Source organism: Ammospiza nelsoni, chromosome 6 (genome assembly GCF_027579445.1).
Source record: "Ammospiza nelsoni isolate bAmmNel1 chromosome 6, bAmmNel1.pri, whole genome shotgun sequence".
NCBI lineage: Eukaryota > Metazoa > Chordata > Aves > Passeriformes > Passerellidae > Ammospiza > Ammospiza nelsoni.
In genome coordinates, this window is record NC_080638.1 from 318,079 (window position 1) to 339,340 (window position 21,262).

A 21,262-nucleotide genomic window follows, 5' to 3' on the forward strand; every position below is an offset into this window, starting at 1 on the left:
CACGTGGGGACTGATCCACAGCCTTGCAGCCAACATTCCTGTCAGGGGGAAGTCAAAACTCTCTGATAAAAGCTCCCAGATGACGGGTGGGGAGGTGAGCAACAACGAGGTCCAGCAGATGCAGCCAAGGACCAGAGCACACATGTGGAAACAAGGGCTGGAGAGCAATTTTCCAGGGTGGGAGAGTCACAGGGGGCAGCAGGGACGGAGGGCTGGGGCTGCTGAGCAGCCTCCTTGAGGAGAGGAGAAGCACTTGGGCTGCAGGGCCATTCATCTTGCTTCTCTCAATTACAGAGTCTGCAGAGCAGGCTTGTTCCAAAAGAAAAAAAAAAAAAAAAGCCACAAAAAAAAGTAAGTCTTGGAAGCAGAGATGAATAATCTGCTCAATGGGCAGCACTACAGGAGTGGCCTTAATTCAACTTTCACACGTGGGGAGATCAGCACTACAACAAAAACTTGCATTACACCTGACTGGGGACACCAGGCCTCGGAGGCTGCAGCTCCAGAGGGACCCCAGGCTGGAAACACCTCCAAGAGGAGGCACCAGGATGGAGAAAGGGGTGGGAAATAACCTTTAAATAACCTTTGATGGAACCCTCTGGGAGCTCAAAGCAACAGGCCAGGCTTGACCACATCAGCCACTAAAGCTCACACGATTCAGAAGGCAAATTTGGCTCACCAGTGGCTCCTTTGTGACCTAAATGCCTGGAAATGTTTCACCAGAAAATGTTTTCCTGTGTTCTGTACTCCTTCTTATGGCCAGCCAGCACCCTTCTCCAGCCTGCACTTCTTTATTCTTTATTCTTTTGGATTTGGGATTACTGGAGGAAAATCTCCACGTGCTCAGGAGTAACCCCAGCTGGTCAGCAGCATTTTTGTACTCCCAGTAAAACAAAGGTTTTACTGCACTCACTACAACACAAAGAGCTCTTGGTAGGTAATAATCTGGTGAAATTCCTTTTGATAATAACTCACTAAAACTCACTGTTTTCCTTCTGAAAATAACTCACTAGCTTCATGTTAATTACCATAAAATTCATGATCTTTTTATGGTGTTTCAATGGCCTAAAGAAAGGTGTACATAGAAAATAATGGGGTTTTTTTAATAGCAGGAGAGCCACAAAGAACACCTCATAAGATGTCCAATCAACACTCCCACTTATTTTACTTAGCAAGAGATCACTGCCTGTAGACAATTTAGAGGTCAAGCTCTATTAGTCCAATAAAGTCAAACATTTGCTTTTGAACAGCAACAAACACATTTTAGATACCAAATCTTGCACAGGGAAACACACTGACAAATTCAGGAGGCTGGAGCTTTGAAAACATCCCTGTTGTATCCACTATGAGAGCTCTTGGCTGTTTCTGGACTGACAGCCAACAGCACACAAGAGTTTTCAAGTCTAATTTTATGTGTATTTAATTCAGCAGCTACACACAGAAAAAAAAAAAAAAAAAAAAAAAAACCAAAACCAAATGAACAAACAGGAAAAAAAATTTTAAACCCCAATGAAACCGACCAAATAAACAAAGAAAACCACACATGAGGTTCTGAGAACTTTCAGAACTGGTGAGCACCAGAAGATTCAGACAAACCTGTCAGAGAATACTGGACAGCTACAACAATCAAACCTGCAGCAGTCCTAAAAACATTCAGCCAAGACCACAGGACCACAGACGTACTTTAAAGTCACAATATTGTGGAAGGCCAGACCAGAAAATGCTAAATAAAACCAAAACCATCTGTTTCAAGAGTTTTGAAAACTACCCCTAAAATTTCTCATCAAAGACAATGACAGAAAACTGTCCTGATTAGCCACGACCCCTACAAAAATCCAATTTTTCACTACTGACACATTCATCTGCCAAAGCTACTCATCAGATTAAAAGAAAGCTACACAAAAGAAGAACTCATCAAGTCTGTAATGGTTTCCTTTAAATCACTTTTTCAGAACTTGAGTGACAAAGAACATCACATAAGCGAAATAATTTTCATTATTTTCAAAACAAAGAGCAACTATCTGGTAAGAAACTGCTTCCTCAGGCAAACTTCCATATTCCAACTCTTTTCTTACCATTTTTACATCAGTTGCCAAAATATCATGCTGGTGTCAGTTATTTCATTGTATGAGAAACAGCACAGAAAACCAACACGTCTTTGTTTCCCATTCCTTTGGAACCTGGGGTGGGTTTTTTTGACATTTTAATTTCCACACACTTAGCCTTTTTCTTGTCTTGGTAACACTTAAAAATCAGTCTCTCAGCCTTGTGAATGATGTGCATTTATGCACCAATCTCGTGTTGGCCCAGCTAGGAATGCCACCAGGTTTAATTTACAGAATCCATACCTGTCAAAGGCAGGGCACCAATTTCCTCAAAGCCTCCTCACACCTTTCCAGCTGCAGACACTGCAGTGAGACCATCACATCCCTGGGCAGCAGAGTGGTGCAGGACACCTCTGCTGCTTGTTTTTATTATTATTTACATGTATTATTGTTACCTGGGATTACAGATGGGCGGCAACTCACAGCAGCTCCCTCCAGGAAGGTTTTCATCCTTTCACCCATCTGCAGGAGCACCGAGGAAAGCACAGCCCAGAGGGTGTCTCAGCAAAAAGGCTTTCCCAGAGAGCAGCCAAAACCCCTTTCCAGCCATTACAAGGAAAATGCAGGCACATGAGGGCAATTCAGGAGAAATTTCAGAAGATGAGCTGCAGCTGCTCCCCTGCTGATGCACCACACCTGAGGATAACACCTGAAAATTGTCGGCCCAGACTGGGGCTGGGTGTTTACAGCCCTACCCTGAGTTTGCTGCCATTTCTCCCACCTGCTCCTCCCATTCAGAGAGGATCAGTTCCCTAAAAAGGTTGCTAACAGGTGATAAAATGACAGACAAGGTGTTGTGGACAGTTTCTCACTCCACAGCAAAGCACGGTGGAGAAATCATGGAAAGAGCACTGTCTTATGAGTCTGAGGTTTTATTGTTTTCCTCTTTCATTTTTCCTTTTTTCTTCCTGCTCTCAGAATGCAGAAAAGTATTTCTTCTGATTTAACCTCCAGATCAAGTAGAAATGTGTGTTACATTTTGCTACATGTGCTGTATATACCTCCAAAAAGTAATCACGATTTAAATATATTATTCATATTAATTATACATTATATAATACTACATTAAAATGTAGAACTATATATTATATAATTAATTATATATCTAGTTAATATATAATATAATATAATATAATATGATATCATATAATATAATATAACATCATATAATATAAATGCAATATATAATATATAACACATTATATATAATATATAATATATAATAATATATATCATATAATTAACTTTTATATATTATTCTATACTATATCTAGAATAAGATATATAATTATATTATATTATATTATATTATATTATATTATATTATATTATATTATATTATATTATATTATATCATATCATATCATATCATATCATATCATATTATATTATATATTGCAGATTAATATCTAATTAATATATTCTAGATATTATTCTAGATTAATCATATATTCTAGATTAATATCTAGTTAATAGATATTAACTAGATATTATATATTATATAATATCTAGTTATATATTCTAGATTATATATCTAGAACATATAACTAGATATATATTCTAGATATATAATATATATTATCTTCTATATTATATATTCTAGATTAATATCTAGTAATATCTATTAAATACCCTCACTGGGAGTTTTCCTGTGTGCTGTTTGAGCTGAGAAATGCCCTGTGCAAAGCCCCTCAGTGCTATCCCACCTTGCTGGCTTAGCAGTAAAAGGCAGGCCAGTTCAGAAAGCACAGCAGCTCCTCCACTGGACTCAGCAGAATGGAGTGAGAACAGTAAATAACCACCAAAATCCTTATTTCTTTTTTTAATGAAATGTTGACATGTTTGGACATGGAATGAAATTAATCTGCAAACACTCCCGATATTTACCAGCAGCAGAAACAACCTTTCCCACACGACTAAGAAAATACCATAAACAGTAAATTATTCACAGTCCCCTTCCTCTTGTTCATTGGCCTGACCTCAAGAAAGTGTGAAATGTTTTATAAAAACAGCCCAGTGAAGACTAGGAACATGCAATACACTCCTGGGCAAGTTAACACGTCAGAAAATAAGATTTAAAAGTCCCTTTACCATAAAGAGCCAGTCAGCATTCCCTACAGGAAAAACATGGACACCCTTCCATCTACTCTGAGCTACTTGCTTGTCTTCATCTATGGAGAACATCAGGAAACATCTATGGAGCTTCATCAGAAGGGTTTCAGTGTGTATGAATTTAGAACATTCTCTGGCTGTATGGATAGAGTTATTTACTGTCAGCTAATTATTCATCATCAGCTCAGATCCAGGAATGCAGTGGCAGAGGGTAACTCATGGCTGGAGGGTCTGTGCCAAGCACATCCATGAAAACCTCAAATCCTGCCAAAGAGGCACCTTCCTGAGTGCCCCTGGCAGCCCATTTCCAGCCCTTGCTGCAGATCCCTGATGATTTGACTAAAATGAGGCAGAACTGGGGCCTTTCACTGCTCTTTCACAGGGCACCCGAGGTGTCTGCACGCATTTTGCTCTCTTGGAGTGATCAGAACATTGAAAGAGCAACATGACCAGTCTGAGACTACTGATCTTGCAAAATGCTGGACTGGGAACTGTGGAAAGCGACCACAGGAGATGGAGGGTGCCTTTTCCTCTGTCCTCATCCTTTTCCTGTGTCCTCATCCTTCTCCTGTGTGTTCATCCTTTTCCTGTGTCCTTATCCTTTTCCTCTGACCTCATCCTTTTCCTGTGTCCTCATCCTTCTCCTGTGTCCATATCCTTTTCCTGTGTCCTCATCCTTTTCCTATGTCCTCACCCTTTTCCTATGTCCTCATCCTCTTCCTATGTCCTTATCCTTCACCTATGTGTTCATCCTTTTCCTGTGTCCTCATCCTTTTCCTGTGTCCTCATCCTTTTCCCGTGTCCTCATCCTTTTCCCATGTCCTCATCCTTTTCCTGTGTCCTCATCCTTTTCCCATGTCCTCATCCTTTTCCTGTGTCCTCATCCTCTTCCTATGTCCTTATCCTTCACCTATGTGTTCATCCTTTTCCTGTGTCCTCATCCTTTTCCTGTGTCCTCATCCTTTTCCCATGTCCTCATCCTTTTCCTGTGTCCTCATCCTTTTCCCATGTCCTCATCCTTTTCCTGTGTCCTCATCCTTTTCCCATGTCCTCATCCTTTTCCTGTGTCCTCATCCTTTTCCTGTGTCCTCATCCTTTTCCCATGTCCTTATCCTTTTCCTGTGTTCTCATCCTTTTCCTATGTCTTCATCCTTTTTCCATGTCCTTTTTCCTGAGTCCTTATCCTTCTCCTATGTGTTCACCCTTTTCCTGTGTTCTCATCCTTCTCCTGTGTCCTTTTCCCTTTCCACATAGCTGGATCTAGGGAAGGACTGGTGCCCCATGTACTCACAGCCCTTGGGCAGTGAGGACAGCAGCCCATGCACTCCCAGATGCACCAGTTCTGGTGCTTTTTGGGCAGTTTCGGGAGCTGCCATCCATCGGGAGCTGTGGCCTGTGGGAGGTGGCTCTGGCAATTCAGCAGCTGGCACAGAGCACTCTGTGAGTTGTTCAATCACAGCTCCAGCTGGGAGAAGCAGCCCTGGCGCTGGAGGTGTCCTTATTGTTTGTGAAATCATTGTTAATTAAGGTGAGATCTCGCTGTGCTGGTGCTCAGCCAGCACAGGGGGAAATGGACCTTTCCCTGACAAGTTTATCACTCAAGCAGCCTCCACGAGCAAGCAGAAAGGGTGATTCAAAATGTAAAAGGTTTGGTTTATTGTTTCTGAAAACTTTATTTCCATGGGCCCCCCACTGCAGTGCCTCTGATTAGCTGATCAATCTCACGAGCAGCACAAGCATGAGCAATGTGCCTTTCCCTCTGCTTTACCCAAACCATGGTGACACTGGCTGAGAGATGCTCCAGCAACACCAGATCAGCTTTCAACAGCTGCCATTCCAACCTGTGCCCTTCTTCTTCTTCTTCTCCCAGGGAAAATGGCTCTTGGTCACTGGTTGGAGTCAGCCCAAACCCTCAGATTCCCTCCCTCCATTTCTGGTGCTTTACTTTTTTTCTTTCTTGACAGATTATGTTCAGTTTGACCTCATTTTTGCCCTGGCCATTCTGTAATCCTGATTTATGGTGGGCAATGTAACCTTGTTTTCAACCTGAACTCAAGCAGTGGTCCTGGGGTCCTGACACACTGTGGAAATTAATTATTAACTCTGCATGTCACTGGGCAGTATGGCATGCACCCAGCCAAAGGAGCATGAAATACCTGCAAAACTACAAATAAAACTCCTCATCTGATTTCTGAAACCTAATCACTCTGTAGTCCATGGTGAAAGTGTCCCAGGGCACTGAGCCCCTCATACAGAGATAACTAATGTCTCTGAGCCCAACAGCTAGAAACTGAATGCTCATCCTGTCAGGATCTCTCTTCGAGGAGATTGTTGCCCTTTGTGTTCAATTTTTTGTTAGTCCAAGGAAATATGGTTGATCTCAGAGATCAGGAAAAATTTGGGTTGTCTCCTGAAGCAGCAGCAGCACCAGACTCAAACAGGTTTTCCCCTCCATGCTCCTGGTCCCCTGCTTTGTCTTCACACGCTGCAATGCTGCACACAAACCCAAAAGAAGACTGGAGCATTTACCAACGAGCGTGTGCATCTGTACAGACAGAATTCACCCAGAGAGGCAAACACTGCCCAGAGGAGGAAGCTGGAGTAGAAATGGTGCATGACAAGTGCTGCTCCCAGTGTTTGCTGCATCCTCCATCACCACTTGGACCCCATGGCAGTAGATCAGATCTATCAATCACACACATTCCTGTAGTCATGACCAAAATGAGTAAAACCACTTTTGCTTAAAAGAAATCCAGGCCTGGGCTGCTCTTTATAAACATTCCTAGGCACAAATTACGTTCTTGACTGAAAATTTGGCTTTACCACATTTTGCTCCTGACTTCAACGGGAGGCAGCACTGCATGTGCTCTGGAAGGCAGAGCTTTCAAGGTTAATTGACATCCAATTAATGCAGCTCAGCAACCATATCTAGCGATCAACATGGCACAGGAATAGTAAAGTTTTATTTGCAATTTCAGCTGCAAAGCTCAAAGCCATCAAATATAACAAATTATGTTAAGTATCTCAGTGTAACTACCCAATAACCTGAAATTCCCAAGCAAAGCCTATCAGTGACAGTATTTTCCACTGTGTGGTCTGTGTACACTGTGATGATGCACTTTGGCTTGGTGCTGTTGTTGCTTCTCACCCCTTTTTCTCTTTTCCAAGCTGTTTGGCTATGAGATACCTACAAATACAGAGTTTTCTTCACTTACAAATGAGATCATGGCGGTGCCATAAATACACGCAGACCACAAAGGAAGAAACAGAATATTATTAATATTAATTAATATTATTTAATCCTGCTCCTGAATCTCATCCTGGAGCGTGGAGAGGTGTCTTGTTGCATTGTCAGAAACACCTCAGCTCTGAAAGCCTGGCTGCCTCCAAGGGAAGGAGCACATCTCATAACTCAGGTGTGGTGCAAGAGATCTTGAGAAATCCAGACTGATTTGACAAGCAAAGGTAAAAAATCAGCCATTGCTCTGATCATTGTGTCACAGAGGTAAATCAGACTGTGGCATTTACATGCCCAGCACAAGTAATGCAGAGAGAGGCACTGTTCCACCAACCTACAACCTGCAGATGACAAACCTTATTATGTTATGGCTGTAAAACTGACACCAATGGCATACAATTACTGAACATTCCTGTTAACAGCTTCCAAATGTGGGCTCACACACCTAGCCCTTTCTTAAACCATTGCAATAATCTAGCCCTATATCAATTTTAGCCTCTTTTAGCATAGCCTCGGGATTATATTTGGCATCTCGATCCGGCACACACAATAACTGCCAGCAACAGTAACCATTTCTGCATTGAGGTCACCGAGAAGTCTGGAGAGCACGGGACACTGCCCGGCTCAAAAAGTCCAGAGAAACGGGAAAACAAATAACCCAGAAATTGTCGGAGCTTTCTTTCAGCTGCATTTGAGATTTTCGCTCAGATCTCAGCACAGCTTGCCCTCTGCTAACCCCTCCTTATCTTCCCCTCCTCCCCTCACACACACACAGAGAACCACCAGAATCGATTTAACAAAAGCCTCTGCCCGGGCAAGGAGCGAGGATCCCGTCCCATCGGGAATGCGCCAGGCAGCGCTGGCTGTCTCGGGGAAAGGCACAAACCCCGAGCAGCATCCCCGGCGCACAGAGCGCCTCGCTAGGAACGGGATGCGGCAGACAAAGAGCAGGCGGTACCGGGCACCGGGCACGCTTCGCCTTCTCCCGCATCCCTCCGGCACGGGCTGGGCTGGCTCCCGGTGGGGGCGATGCTGCTCGGAGCATCTCCCGCGCCGCTGCTGCCGCTGCTGCCGCTGCTGCCGCTGCTGCTTACCGGGCTGGGCGCGGGCGCTCGGCGGTCCGGCCGCGCTCAGGGCCAGGAGCAGCAGCACGGCCGGGCCCGCTCCTCCTCCTCCTCCTCCACCTCCTCCTCCTCCTCCTGCTGCTGCTGCTGCTGCTGCTGCTCGTCCCGCGGGCCGGGCGCTGCGCGGGGGCGCTGGGCCGGGCGCTGCCGCCCGCCGCATCCCCGCGCCTGGCACGGCCGCGCTCAGCGGGCAGCGCTGCCCATGGCCGGCCGGGCTCTGGAGCGGCGGCTCCGCAGGCGGGCGGCGGCCGAGGGGGCGGAGCGGGGGCCCCGCATGCCGCCCGCGGGGCTCTGCCCGCCCAGCGCCGCCCGGCCCGGCTGCTGGGGAACCGAGCTGCACCCGCCCAGCCAGCCAGACACCCACAAAGGGCTCTAGCGCCGGCCCCGCTCCCCGCCCTCCGAGCGTGGGGAGGCGGGAGAGGGGGCGGCGCTGCCGGGGCCGCCCGCGGGGAACCCTCCGCAGCCCCCGGGGCCGAGGAGCGGGGAGCGGCTCCCGGGGATGGGGCACTGGGTCCCGGGATGGGGCACTCGGTCCCGGGATGGGGCACTGGGTCCCGGGATGGGGCACTCGGTACCGGGATGGGGCACTGGGTCCCGGGATGGGGCACTCGGTACCGGGATGGGGCACTCGGTCCCGGGATGGGGCACTGGGTCCCGGGATGGGGCACTCGGTACCGGGATGAGGCACTGGGTCCCGGGATGGGGCACTCGGTCCCGGGATGGGGCACTCGGTCCCGGGATGGGGCACTGGGTCCCGGGATGGGGCACTCGGTCCCGGGATGGGGCACTGGGTCCCGGGATGGGGCACTCGGTACCGGGATGAGGCACTGGGTCCCGGGGTGGGGCACTGGGTCCCGGGGTGGGGCACTGGGTCCCGGGATGGGGCACTCGGTACCGGGATGAGGCACTGGGTCCCGGGATGGGGCACTCGGTCCCGGGATGGGGCACTGGGTCCCGGGATGGGGCACTCGGTCCCGGGATGGGGCACTGGGTCCCGGGATGGGGCACTCGGTACCGGGATGAGGCACTGGGTCCCGGGGTGGGGCACTGGGTCCCGGGGTGGGGCACTCGGTACCGGGATGGGGCACTGGGTCCCGGGGTGGGGCACTGGGTCCCGGGATGGGGCACTGGGTCCTGGCCCGTGCCCGGCCGATACCGGCTCCCGGGGATGGGTCACTCGGTCCTGGGGATGTGTCTCTGGGTCCCGGGGATGTGTCACTCGATCCCGGCCCGTGCTCGTCTCTCGGGGATGTGTCACTCGGTCCTGGCCCGTGCCCGGCTGACAGTGGCTCTCGGGATGTGTCACTCGGTCCCGGGGATGTGTCACTCGTTATCCCGGCCCGTGCCCGGCCGACAGCGGCTCTCGGGGATGTGCCACCTCCCCGTGTGCCCCGCACCACCTTTGGGTGCAAGCGGCGGTGCTGCGACACGGCCAGGCTGGAAGTGACTCCGTGCTCGCTGATGTCCCGAGCTGGGAGTGGCCGGGCCGGGACATCTCCAAAGACGTCCCTCGTTATCGCAGGCACAGCAGCCAGCACCTCCTCCCGGCAAAGCAGCCCGAGCATCCCTGGCAGCATTTCTGCGAGTGCAGCAGCAGCTCTGGGGATAAAGGAGCTCGAGGGTAGCGCAGGAGGTGACAAAAGTGGCAGCTGCGTGCTCAGCCAGCCGCTGTGCACAAACACAGGAGAGGTTTTCTCTGATCGCTCCATCGCTCCCTGCCTGGCCGGGATGGGGTCAGACACCCAGGCTCGCAGGGAAGCTCCAGGACAGAGAGGATCCCCACTGTTTTGCTTTAGGGTACAACACGAAGCGCACGGGATGTGCTCTGGACAGCAGAGGGCACGGTCACACCCGGCACTGGGCACTCCATTTAGCGTTTTCTCCAAGTCCTGTTTGCAGCAGAAGCAGCGGGAATTCCTTATCCTGGCATCATCTCTTTGCTGAACTGCATCCATGAACTCTTTCACGGTCGCAGCCCGCGCCTGCGGGTGATGGTGGGAGGAGGAGCAGTGCAGGGGCGGCTTTGGGGCGCAGCTCCGGGAGCCCCAGAGCTGCTCCTGACAGGCTGCAGCATTGCTTACACGCAGGAAAGCCGCCCCAGCCTCCCAGGAACTCTGCTCTGATGGAAGTTGTCGTGCTGAGAAATTCTTAGAAGTCAGGTTTGAGGGCGAGCAAACCTCAGCATGGGCCAGCCACAGCTTGACACCCGGGTACCCAGGCGCTGGCAGCATCCACAGCCCTGACAACCCATAATTACACATTTATCTGACTGGTGTCACCAAAGCAATTATGCTGTCCCATTTCCACCGCTTTGCTTTTCCCCCCCAAATCACTAATTCATTCCGTGCAAAATTAGCTTCTCCTTGATGAGTGCCAGCGATTATCCGGAGCAAAGATGGCAGTTTGTGATTATTATTATTATAGTGAAATGGAGCTTGCTCATCACTCTGCTCAATCCAGGGCCAGCACGTTTAGTGCGGGGCCCTCTGCTGGCACACACCTCATTTCATCGTTCTCCCATTTTTCTAGGTTTTGACAGAACTCGACTTTGTAATAGAGCCATCAATAAGTTAATTTTCACAGTACTTTTTTCAGTCTAGCTCTCAAGTATTATGGTTTTCTCTTAATTTTCCATTACAGGGTGTGTGTGCATGTATTATGTAGAAAATACAAGTAGCAGATTGAGTTATTTCAAAGGATTTAAAAAATATGTATTTTCCAGAATGAGGAATGGATCTTACACAGCTTGTGAAAAAACACTGGGGTTTTACCAAACAACTGTAATTAGCTACTTCCTAAATTTAACTTTTCTAATCCTCTTTGGGTTGTTTGTTTTTTTTTCCAGATCCAAAATTGCATTGCTTGCACTAGACCTACTGCAAGCATCCCAAATCTTGCTTCTTCTTATGAGGGATCCCATAAGATGAGGATTTCGTTCATGGATGAGAAGTGACTGTGGCCAGGCACTGACACTTGAAAATGAAAATGAAAAAATGAAAACTCAAGCACAGAATGGAGTCCAGCCTCCAGGCACCTCTGCCAAGATGCTCCCACCCTGCCATTTCAGGGTCTAAGGAGAAGAATCCATCCAAATGTGTACTTCATCCCCTCAGCATAAAGCTTTATTATTCTAACAAAACATACTCAGTGCTGTTCCCCACGACAAGGGCAGATAGAATTATCTGAACCTGCTTAGAGCACAAACCCACCCCTCCCGAGAGAGAAAATGCAACTTCCTTCCTACAGGTGGGAGGCAGGAAGACCTAATTAACATTAATCACCCTCAAACCTTCCCCATGACTTAATGAGCCTTCCTGCACAGCAGGGCAGGAGAGGCAGGAGGGGCTGCAGCCTTTTCCTGGTGCTCCCAGAGCTCTGCCCTGCTCACACAGCACCTGATGAACCTTTCCCTCTCCAGTGGGGAGCAGCACTGCCCACAGCCCCCCCAAAACTTCCACTTGTGCTGCCTCAGCCCCCTGCAGGAGCTTGACAGTGTGCATGAGCTGCAGGGCTGAGTGTGACTCCACCTGCCCAGCTGAAAAGCCAGGCTCATTCACTGAACCCCTCGGTCCTGCATGTGACAGCCCCATGTGACTCTGGAAGGTTTTCCTTGAATGAATTTGCCATCTTCACTGCAGTACAAACATGTACTTTGCATTTAGTGACAGGGAAAATACCCAATTTCAAAGCAGTGTTTGTCATCCTGAAGACAGTTACAGAGGAAGGTGACTTACACATAACTCCCTGTGCACAGGATGGGAAAGAACACGGGGATAGTTGGACATCATTACTAACAGAAAGCAAGAACAGAACAGACTTCACAGGCAGAGAATTCACTTTGAAAGGCTCAGGCTGCCTTTCCTTCTTTGTTAGATGTTGCCAGAAGTGAGAGCGTGAAACACACCGAGCCAGAGGCCCTGTCTGCTATGGGAAAAGTGGGATCTAGACACCAACATGCATTTAAAAGTCAACAGTACACGAGGCTAGCTGTAAAGAAGGGAAAGGAAGCAGGTTTTGAAGCCACAGGTGTCTGCAGAATTTGGACAGAGGCGTTTACACATCACCTGAGGCACAGAGCTGCAGGAAAAGCTTTGCAGACGCTGTGACAGATCCACATCAGCAGGATCTGATCCTCATCACATCTTAGCAAATCTCATCTGATTCTTACATTTAGCATTCTGTCAAGTCTGAACTATTCTGACATCAAAAATACACTGCACTGTCATTTCAGCCTTTCACATTTCATTTCTGACTAACCCTAAAACACAGTGCTGTGACGCTGTTCACAGGGGCTCTTAGATGAAGTAAGAGATGAAGATCTGACTCCATGTTTCAGAAAGCTTAATTTGTTATTTTATGGTGAATATTATATTAAGACTATACTAAAAGAATAGAAGAAAAGGTTTCATCAGAAGGCTAGCTAAGAATAGAAAAGAATGATAACAAAGCTTCTGTCTCGGACAGAGAGTCCGAGCCAGCTGACTGTGACTGACCATTAATTAGAAACATCCAAAATGAGCCAATCACAGATGCACCTGTTGCATTCCACAGCAGCGGATAATCAATGTTTACATTTTGTAAATTTACATTTTGTCCCTGAGGCCTCTCAGCTTCTCAGGAGGAAAAATCCTAAGGAAAGGATTTTTCATAAAAGATGTCTGCAAGACAGTGCCAGGCACAGAAACCCCCACCCAACCACGAGGTTTAGGAAGCACTGCACCCCCAGGGCAGAGTGAGCACATTTGGCTGACAACAGCAGGGCCAAATGTGCCTTCCATGGATGTCTGGTCCATAGCAGGTGGCCATCTGGAGGCACTGACCGTGTGGGGCCATCTGTGGCAGCAGCAGCAGCTGCCACCAGCCTGGCACAAAGCTCAGCAGCAGCGAGGTGTCTGCTGCTATCTGGGCCACATCACCTTCCTCTGAGCCTGTCAAAGTGGGACATCCAGAACAAAGAGCCTTCGAGGTGTGGCTGCACTGAAGATGGATTCTCAAGACCCTCTGAAGCAAGCTAATAAAATTTAAAATTTCAAAAAGAAGCTCAGTTGAATGATCATGTCAGGATTTTAGAGCCCTCTCGATGAATTTTCATCGTCTTTGCCTTCGTGTAATACAGTAACAAAATAAAAGCCACCACAAGTCATCTGCTGCAATATATATTTTAATTCAAAGTGAATCTTGACAGTAATACACCATAAATTCTTATTTTGACACTCACCAAAATAGTCACCTGGAAAACCCGCTTTTTGTGACAAAGTACAGAAGGCTTGGTCACATTTAAATCACTGAGAACTAGAAAGAAATACTATCGCAAACTGTAAGAGACATTACATCCATAAAAAATTTTCCCAGTCCTCATATTGTAATATTGCACAGTGCAATTGCTACATGGCCAACTAGTGTAGCAGAGAAATCCAAAGCAAAAAAAAAGCCACAATTCTACAAATTGTTAAACAGTAACAGTTCAACCTCATTAATCAAGTCTCTATCACTGGGTGTTTCTAGAACAAGTCTTCCTACAGCTTGCAGTGTGATTTAACTTTTACTTAACACAAACCACGTTAATTAGCAGTAAAAACAGAAAATTTAAAAATTAAAACAAAACAAAAAAAGAGGAGTTAATACAGTAGCATATTTGACCAATAAAACACCCTGAAGTTAAAAACTGAACACAAGAAATTCATCATATAAAACCTTGCAAATTAAAGTAATATGCAGATATGCAATTCCATAGTCATGCAGTGTTTTATTTAAAAAAGGCATTAAAACGGTATTGTGTAAAAATGCTTCTCAGAGGATGACTTTTTTCACAGAAAAGGCCCTCATCCTGAAAGCTTTTATTTTTCTGCAGATGGGCCCCAGACACTTGCAGCGACAAGAGTCTGTTCTCTCAGAGTACATTGCGGGAGGAGGGGGGAAAGTCATCTGGGGTGTTGACTTTAAGCTGTGACAGGATCCCAAATATTTCATTCTTTGAAATGCAGACATTTCTAAGATTACAATACAAAGAAAGAGCAGCAGATCTAATTTGGGGGAGCATTTCCAGCAACCCTTCCCTGCAGAGGGCAGGACACTGTGGGGGTGATACACAGAGAACCGTGTCAATTCAACAAGCACGTCAGCTCCAAACCTCAAGCACAGTAAAAAGAAAGGACAGAAAATACATCAGACCCATGATGATCCCCATGGCCCCAGGAAAAAAAAAAACAAAAAACCAAAAAAACAAAAAAAAACCAACAGGGTTTTTTTGTTGTTGTTTGGTTTTTGTTACCAGGATACAAAAACCAATGTGCTCTGCTTGCATTGGTGGTTCTTGGTGTGTCCATTGCCTGCAATGGAGTGAGCACCAAAAAAAAGGGAGTGAACAGAAAAACAGCACGAGTTTGAAGTGGTAAAGGTGGACATCCAATTTGACTCCCCATGTTTAGGCTTTACATACGGGTTGGTAAGATTTCAAATTCATCAGGATACTCCTAAGTTGCTAATGTATACTTTATATACACACACACTTGTACAAAATGCATAGAGTTGATTACTAAAAACATTGAAAGTTTTGGGAAAAATTACGTTTCTTAATTTTCAGTGTGATTAAAAATGTACTGCTGGTATTTTCTCTTTTTTTTTTTTTTTTGTTCTAATACTGTTGTATTTCAGTTATTACTTAAAAAATAAATCAAGTGTAGGCACATTTATTTAATTCAGACATTCATTAAATAAAACACTGCTTGTGTTAGTGGAGTAAAGAAAAAGATTACCAGTTATTAGCTTATTGACAGAGTTAAACTCAAATGCTTTGCACTCTTATTCCAGTCAACATTGCAAGGATTGTATTCCAGATTTTGTTTTAAAAAAAGTTAAGTCAAGCCTGCAAGATGCAGCTTCTTAAGTGTCTACACAATGCCAATATGAAAACATAAAAAAATTAAGTTACATTAATACATCCACTTATATGCAGTGATGAGCTCAAAGTTAATGGAGATAAAATACTGATGCAAATAACACACCCCAAAAAAACATATGCAATCATCTTCCATCATTTACAGTATAGTAGTTACGACACTTCAAACATGAAAACAAAAACAAAAATTAAAAAAAAAATTAAAATAAACCAAACCCAAACCCCAGCTTCTATTTCATGTAATTAGACTTGTACAGAAATTAGAAGGCTAAGAAAGAACTAGTTAATCACCTAATTTCACAGCTATCTGAAGTGGCAATCATTATATAGCAGCTTATCTATGATACATTCAAGATAAATGATACAATTTATTACTTGCCCATAAGCTAAAACACAGCCTCAGCTTAATACCTTCCATAAATCCCATCTCTACACTACAGTATACTTGAGGTCTATGAAAAAGTAGCTACCTTTTATAGGAAATGGATGATTAAGTCTTTGGTGCTGCAAAAGCAACTTCATTTGAACAAAACAAAAAACGAAAAGACACACTTCCTAAGGAGAGAAAAAAAAAAAAAAAAATGCAAAAAGCATGTAATTTACGTCCCTGACGGAATGTATTAAATAAGCAAACACCCACAATAGGCTAAAACAAATACTATTAATGTAAAAAGACTAAAATCTCTCCCATGCATAAATGAAAGATTGCACACAAAGAACTCACATCTTTTTCAAGCTTCAACAGTAAATATTCTGCTACTAGTTATCAAATACTGCATGGTTTGCTCAAGCTAAGATGAAACCACATCATGGATCAACGAGCACTTGGCTTCTCCTTTCATTAGCTAGTCAGTCATGCCTATCTCACCTCTAAACATTTTATTATGTCCAATTAGACAAACACTTTTAAAATAAACTACTTAGGTCGTATTGCAGTTCCATTTACCAGTATGAAATACTGTCTTGCATGTTTCTACTCAATAGCTACTGAATCAACTTTCCTTAAGCACTACTAAAGTCCTGTCCTGAAGCTAGATCATTCTGGGGGGGAAAAAAAAAGACAGCAAAATTCAGCTACAGCAAAACATGCTGCCTTCTCAATCAGGAAAATACACCCAATACTAAAATAATACCACACAAAACCCAAAATGAGCATTACGCTATCAAAAAATCAGCAGATCTGAATTTTTAAGTGCTGCAGTCCTCAACATTTATATATAAGTAATAACATTAACAACCTCAAATATTTAAGGCACTATGTGTGGGAACAGTTTACAATGCAGCTGAGATTATTAGGACAACAACATTTAAGAGCAATGTCTAGGCCTTTTCTTTGCCCATGCAAAAGACACATGCAATGTGAAGAACAACAGCTCAACTTTTAGATAAGTGACTCAACATTTAAACACCAAGATACGCAACACAAACGAGTTTACTTCCACACCTGTACTGCTGACACATGTGCATCTGTTGCTCTAGTTCTGTACACTGAATGGCTTCCCAAATGTAGACGTGTCTTGCACTAGTTAGAAGGCAATTTTATAAAAAATAGCAGGAGCAAAACCAGATTTCTGCTCCCATAAGTCACCTGTCTAAAGTTACCATATAAGAAGATAACATGACCAAAGACAAGTTATACCAAATGTGCAAAACACATTAAAAGTGAGTTTGTTTTTTGTTTTGTTTTGTTTTTTTTTTGTTTTTTTTTAAAGCTCAGAGTTGTTTAAATTGCACCCAAGTCTACATGATTCAAAAAAATAATTTTCCTGTTGTGCCATGGCTAAATACGTAACAAACACCACGTTTCCTCTCCAGCCAGAGCTCCTGAGCACGGGGCGAGCTCTCACATGAAGGGGTACTGGCCGAGCTTGCTGGGGCTCAGCGGGAAGGCGGCGTAGGCGGCGGGCGAGGCGGCCACGTAGGAGTGGGGCGGGAAGAGGGCTTTGTACTGAGTCTGCTGCAGGCTGGGCGAGGGCAGCAGGCGGGGGTTGATGCCCACGGGCACCTGGTGCACGATGCCATTGCCAGGGTGGCTCAGCCCGTAGGGCGGGTGCTGCAGCAGCGCGCGCGACGCGCAGGGCGAGGCCAGCAGGTGCGCCACGGGCGCCGGGGAGGCGTAGGGCAGCAAGGTGGGCTGCCCACCCAGGTGGGAGCTGCCTGGCAGGTGGCTGGGGCTGCCCTGGGGCAGGGAGAAGGCGTGGCTGGCCACGGTGCCCACCAGGAAAGGCTGCTGCTGCTGCTGCTGGGGCTGCTGCGGGCGGCGCGGGGCGAAGTTGCCGTTGTTCCACTCCTGCGGCCCCGAGGAGAAGTGCTGGACCTGGACACACACACAAACACAGAGAGAGAGAGAGAGAGAAACAGGCAGGGCTTAGAGATCCACGGAGCACAGAGAGGGGAAAAATGGAGGAGAATGCACTAAAACTAGTCAACTTAAAATCGGGAGGAATATAGAGACGGGGATTATTAATGCTTCGACAGCACAAAAAAAAAAGAGACATTAGCTATTTAGGCAGCAGCACAGACAATAAGAGATGGAAAATGGAACACAAGTTATTTTTAATGCTCTTGCAAAGGGGAAAAAAAAAAAAGGATAAAATGCCATGCTGGGCTGTTTTAACAGAAATACCATGTATCACATGAGCAAGGTGCTTATTCCACTCTACTCAGCACTGGCTTGGCATCAATTGGAAGTGCTGCATTCAGTTTGGGCACCATAATGAGGCACAAAGAGGACAAATAGGAGAGAAATTTTAGAGGAGAGCAGGAAAAATAATAAACGGATTGAAAAATATCTGAGACAACTAGGCAAACAGAAGTCTAGGTCTATGATCACAGGAAGATGTGGCAATCATTAACAGTTATAAAGAGAAAAGACTAAAAATCAATTAAACCCATTAAATGATGCAGATTTCAAACTACACAGGGCATCTACCAAAGAAGAAAGGATCAGCATAAATTTTTGTAATGAAAAATAACGTTCTACACTTTCTGCCAAGAGGCTGAGGAGCTGCAGACACTGAAGAGATTAAAAATTAATACCATGCTGATCATATTAAGGTTTGCTTAGAATTAATTAAACCAATCCTTTTGCATAATCATGCAGAAGGGGAGACTGTGTCACCCACCCAAATGTTTCTTTCAATCTAAACTATTCAACTCATTATTGCTAAATCCTCTTATCTACATATAGCATGCTTTCATTTAGCATTTAACTGACAATATTCACAGTTTCTCTGTAAGACTTAAACAGGTACTGCTCTAACATTAATGTACCTCCAGCTATCTAACCAAAAGCTCAATGCAGCCACAGCTCCAAGATAATTAATTAAAAGGGGCTTAAGCTTGATGTCACATGTCAGCTTCAGTCCTCAGCCACAGCAGACACATTTGCTGCGTTGTTGGGCAATGACAAAAGTAACTTCTAAATTAGCTTTAGGTATCTTCTAACATTGGATGGAACTACAATCACAGTCTCATCTCCCCTCCAGCTTCATTACCTGGCAGCAAAGGTAAGAAATAGTTGGGTTTGCTGAGCTATATCTCACCTCTGGACACTCAAACGAAAATATTTTCATGCACACTACTGACAGAACAACACTGCCATACAGCTGCACATTTTAACTGCACACTATGAGTATTTTAGCATTTGGATGTAGGAATAATAAATGCCAACATATTTTTCTTTTTGTCTGGCGTTTTGATATAGTGCAAGCACTGACAATTTTCCCAGTGTGGCTTTTCTGTCATTTTTTTTTAAATAGAGTCAGCTGTGTTAAGATAATTACCCAAAATAAAAGATACTTATGACTTGCCCAGTAAGTTGAAATCCACTTTTCAAGATTTGAACACTTCTTTACTCAAGCTGCTGGAAACCTGCAGCTGCCACAGACAGCGACTGAAACTGCGAGCGCTCGGTTTGGAACTCAACTTGTGGAGTGTCTGGGGCTTGCTGGGTGTGAGTGCACATACCTGACTGAAGTGGCCATGGTGCTGATGGAATGCTGATGCCAGTTTCTGCTGACGGTTCCCCACCACACAAGACTGGTTTATTCTCCCCAGGATGGACCGACCCTTCCTCAGTGGCTGGCACGGAGCATCTTCCAAGGGAAAAAATACACAATGTTATGCTTTTGTTGGCACTATTCTCTTCTGGCAACAGTTAGATAAGGCTTCATTTGCTTAGGCATGCAGGGAGAAATAATAATACAGTACACCAATTGAAGTCAAACCCCAGCACTGTTTAGGAGTGGTTACTACAGATTAGCAGTTGCATGAGTAGATCAAAATCTTCATTCATATATATATATATATATATATATATATATATATATATATATATATATATGTATGTATATAATAAGTAAATACTGAAACTTCTATTCTTATCTACTGGCATAGAAAAACACCTGAACTAACTTACCTGTATTCACCATCTGTTCCTCAAGATGTAACCTGTTTTCAAGTCTCATGGGTGGTACCACTACTGTGCAAACAGTTGATTTGGTTTCAGGGTTAACTGAGGCTCTTGCTTCCTTATTTTTATTGTTATTGTCTACAAAGCCATTTTCCACAAAGGGGCTGTCGTGTCCTGAGGAGTCTGAGCTTGGGGAACCATCCACTGTATCACATCCACTTTCCTGTTCATCATCTGACATGCTGTCAAAAAATAAAAGTATTGCAATGAAGCAGAGAGATTTTGATAGAGGTACATTTTCTTAAAGTAACACATTAAATTTCTATTGAAATTACTATAATTTAAAGTTAAATTATATACAGAAATTGCTCAAAGGTGGATAAAAATGATGCACTGTAATTACACAAGCACATATATTCAAACTCATCCTACCCATATTTTGCAAGGCTCAAAGAAAATAAATAACTTCTTTATATTAAAAATTGATGGAATACATTCTTAACTTTAAGCATACAAGAAACAGCAGTGAATTCACTAATGCCTAAATGCAAGGTCAAGTCCTTTAGTGATTTACAGCTCATGCAACATGTCCTTATTGCATGCTGTTTAAAACAGGACATCACAAATAAAACCTCTTGTGAAAATTAACCTTTTGTGAAGAGTACTTTGACACTATGAGGGCCAGCACAAAAGCCTGAAGATTCAACCAACAGAATCAGGTAATTCTGAGTAGTTTTTTCAAGTAACAAACAGTGACAATGTGAAAACTACTGAACAATTAATTGTACTTCTGTATCATTAACTTTTGATTAGAGTTGCTAATTATAGGACTTCGTAGAATGCTACTGAAACCAGAATCCAACACACTCCTCTGCTATTGACAAAGGTGAATTAGCAAGGGGAAGTAAATTACAGGTCAGCTCCTTACAATTCAAAGAAAATACCCTAAAATCAAGCAGGTCTTTATAAAAACTTACCTGAATTTTTGAATGTTTTGATATTAAAGAATACCAAAGGACTGACAGAGTTAACTACCAAACCAGAATGACTACCTGATAGAGACTCAGAGTTCCACCTCCTTGTCAATACATGCTCTGATAGAATCTTTAATTATTCTAAACAAACTTTTTTCATTAGGACCTTAATTAGAATTCATTTTGCACCATGAAACTGCTGAAGGCTCAAGCTAGACACGAGGCAGTGAAGATAAAACATTTAAAAGCTGTTCACAGCACAGCAACACTGTTCACCTAAGTGAGCCTTACTTTTAGTAGAAGAAAAAAGGCATCAATTTCATAGATTACAAGATACACAATGGGAAAACCAGAGGCTGTAAAAATTAAAAAATACATGGTGACCAAATCTGTCACA

General features: G+C 44.6%; 2 protein-coding genes across 5 annotated transcripts in view; both read right to left on the minus strand.

The window, feature by feature from the left end:
* KIAA1549L (KIAA1549 like) overlaps positions 1–8,640 on the minus strand; it is a gene marked incomplete at its 5' end in the record, with an annotated part of 134,513 nt that extends 125,873 nt beyond the window's left edge. The window contains one exon of the mRNA XM_059474302.1: positions 8,550–8,640. Coding sequence (XP_059330285.1) covers positions 8,550–8,640 — 91 coding nt within the window. The remainder of the gene's footprint in view (positions 1–8,549) is intronic.
* Positions 8,641–13,722: 5,082 nt separating this feature from the next.
* The window catches only part of HIPK3 (homeodomain interacting protein kinase 3), a 69,407-nt gene continuing 61,867 nt past the window's right edge, over positions 13,723–21,262 (minus strand). For all 4 annotated transcript variants that reach the window (XM_059473582.1, XM_059473580.1, XM_059473581.1 and 1 more), the window contains exons 14-16: positions 19,898–20,133; positions 19,447–19,574; positions 13,723–17,794 (exon numbers count right to left, since the gene is read on the minus strand). In XM_059473582.1, coding sequence (XP_059329565.1) covers positions 17,321–17,794; positions 19,447–19,574; positions 19,898–20,133 — 838 coding nt within the window. In that variant the 3' untranslated portion in view covers positions 13,723–17,320. The remainder of the gene's footprint in view (positions 17,795–19,446; positions 19,575–19,897; positions 20,134–21,262) is intronic.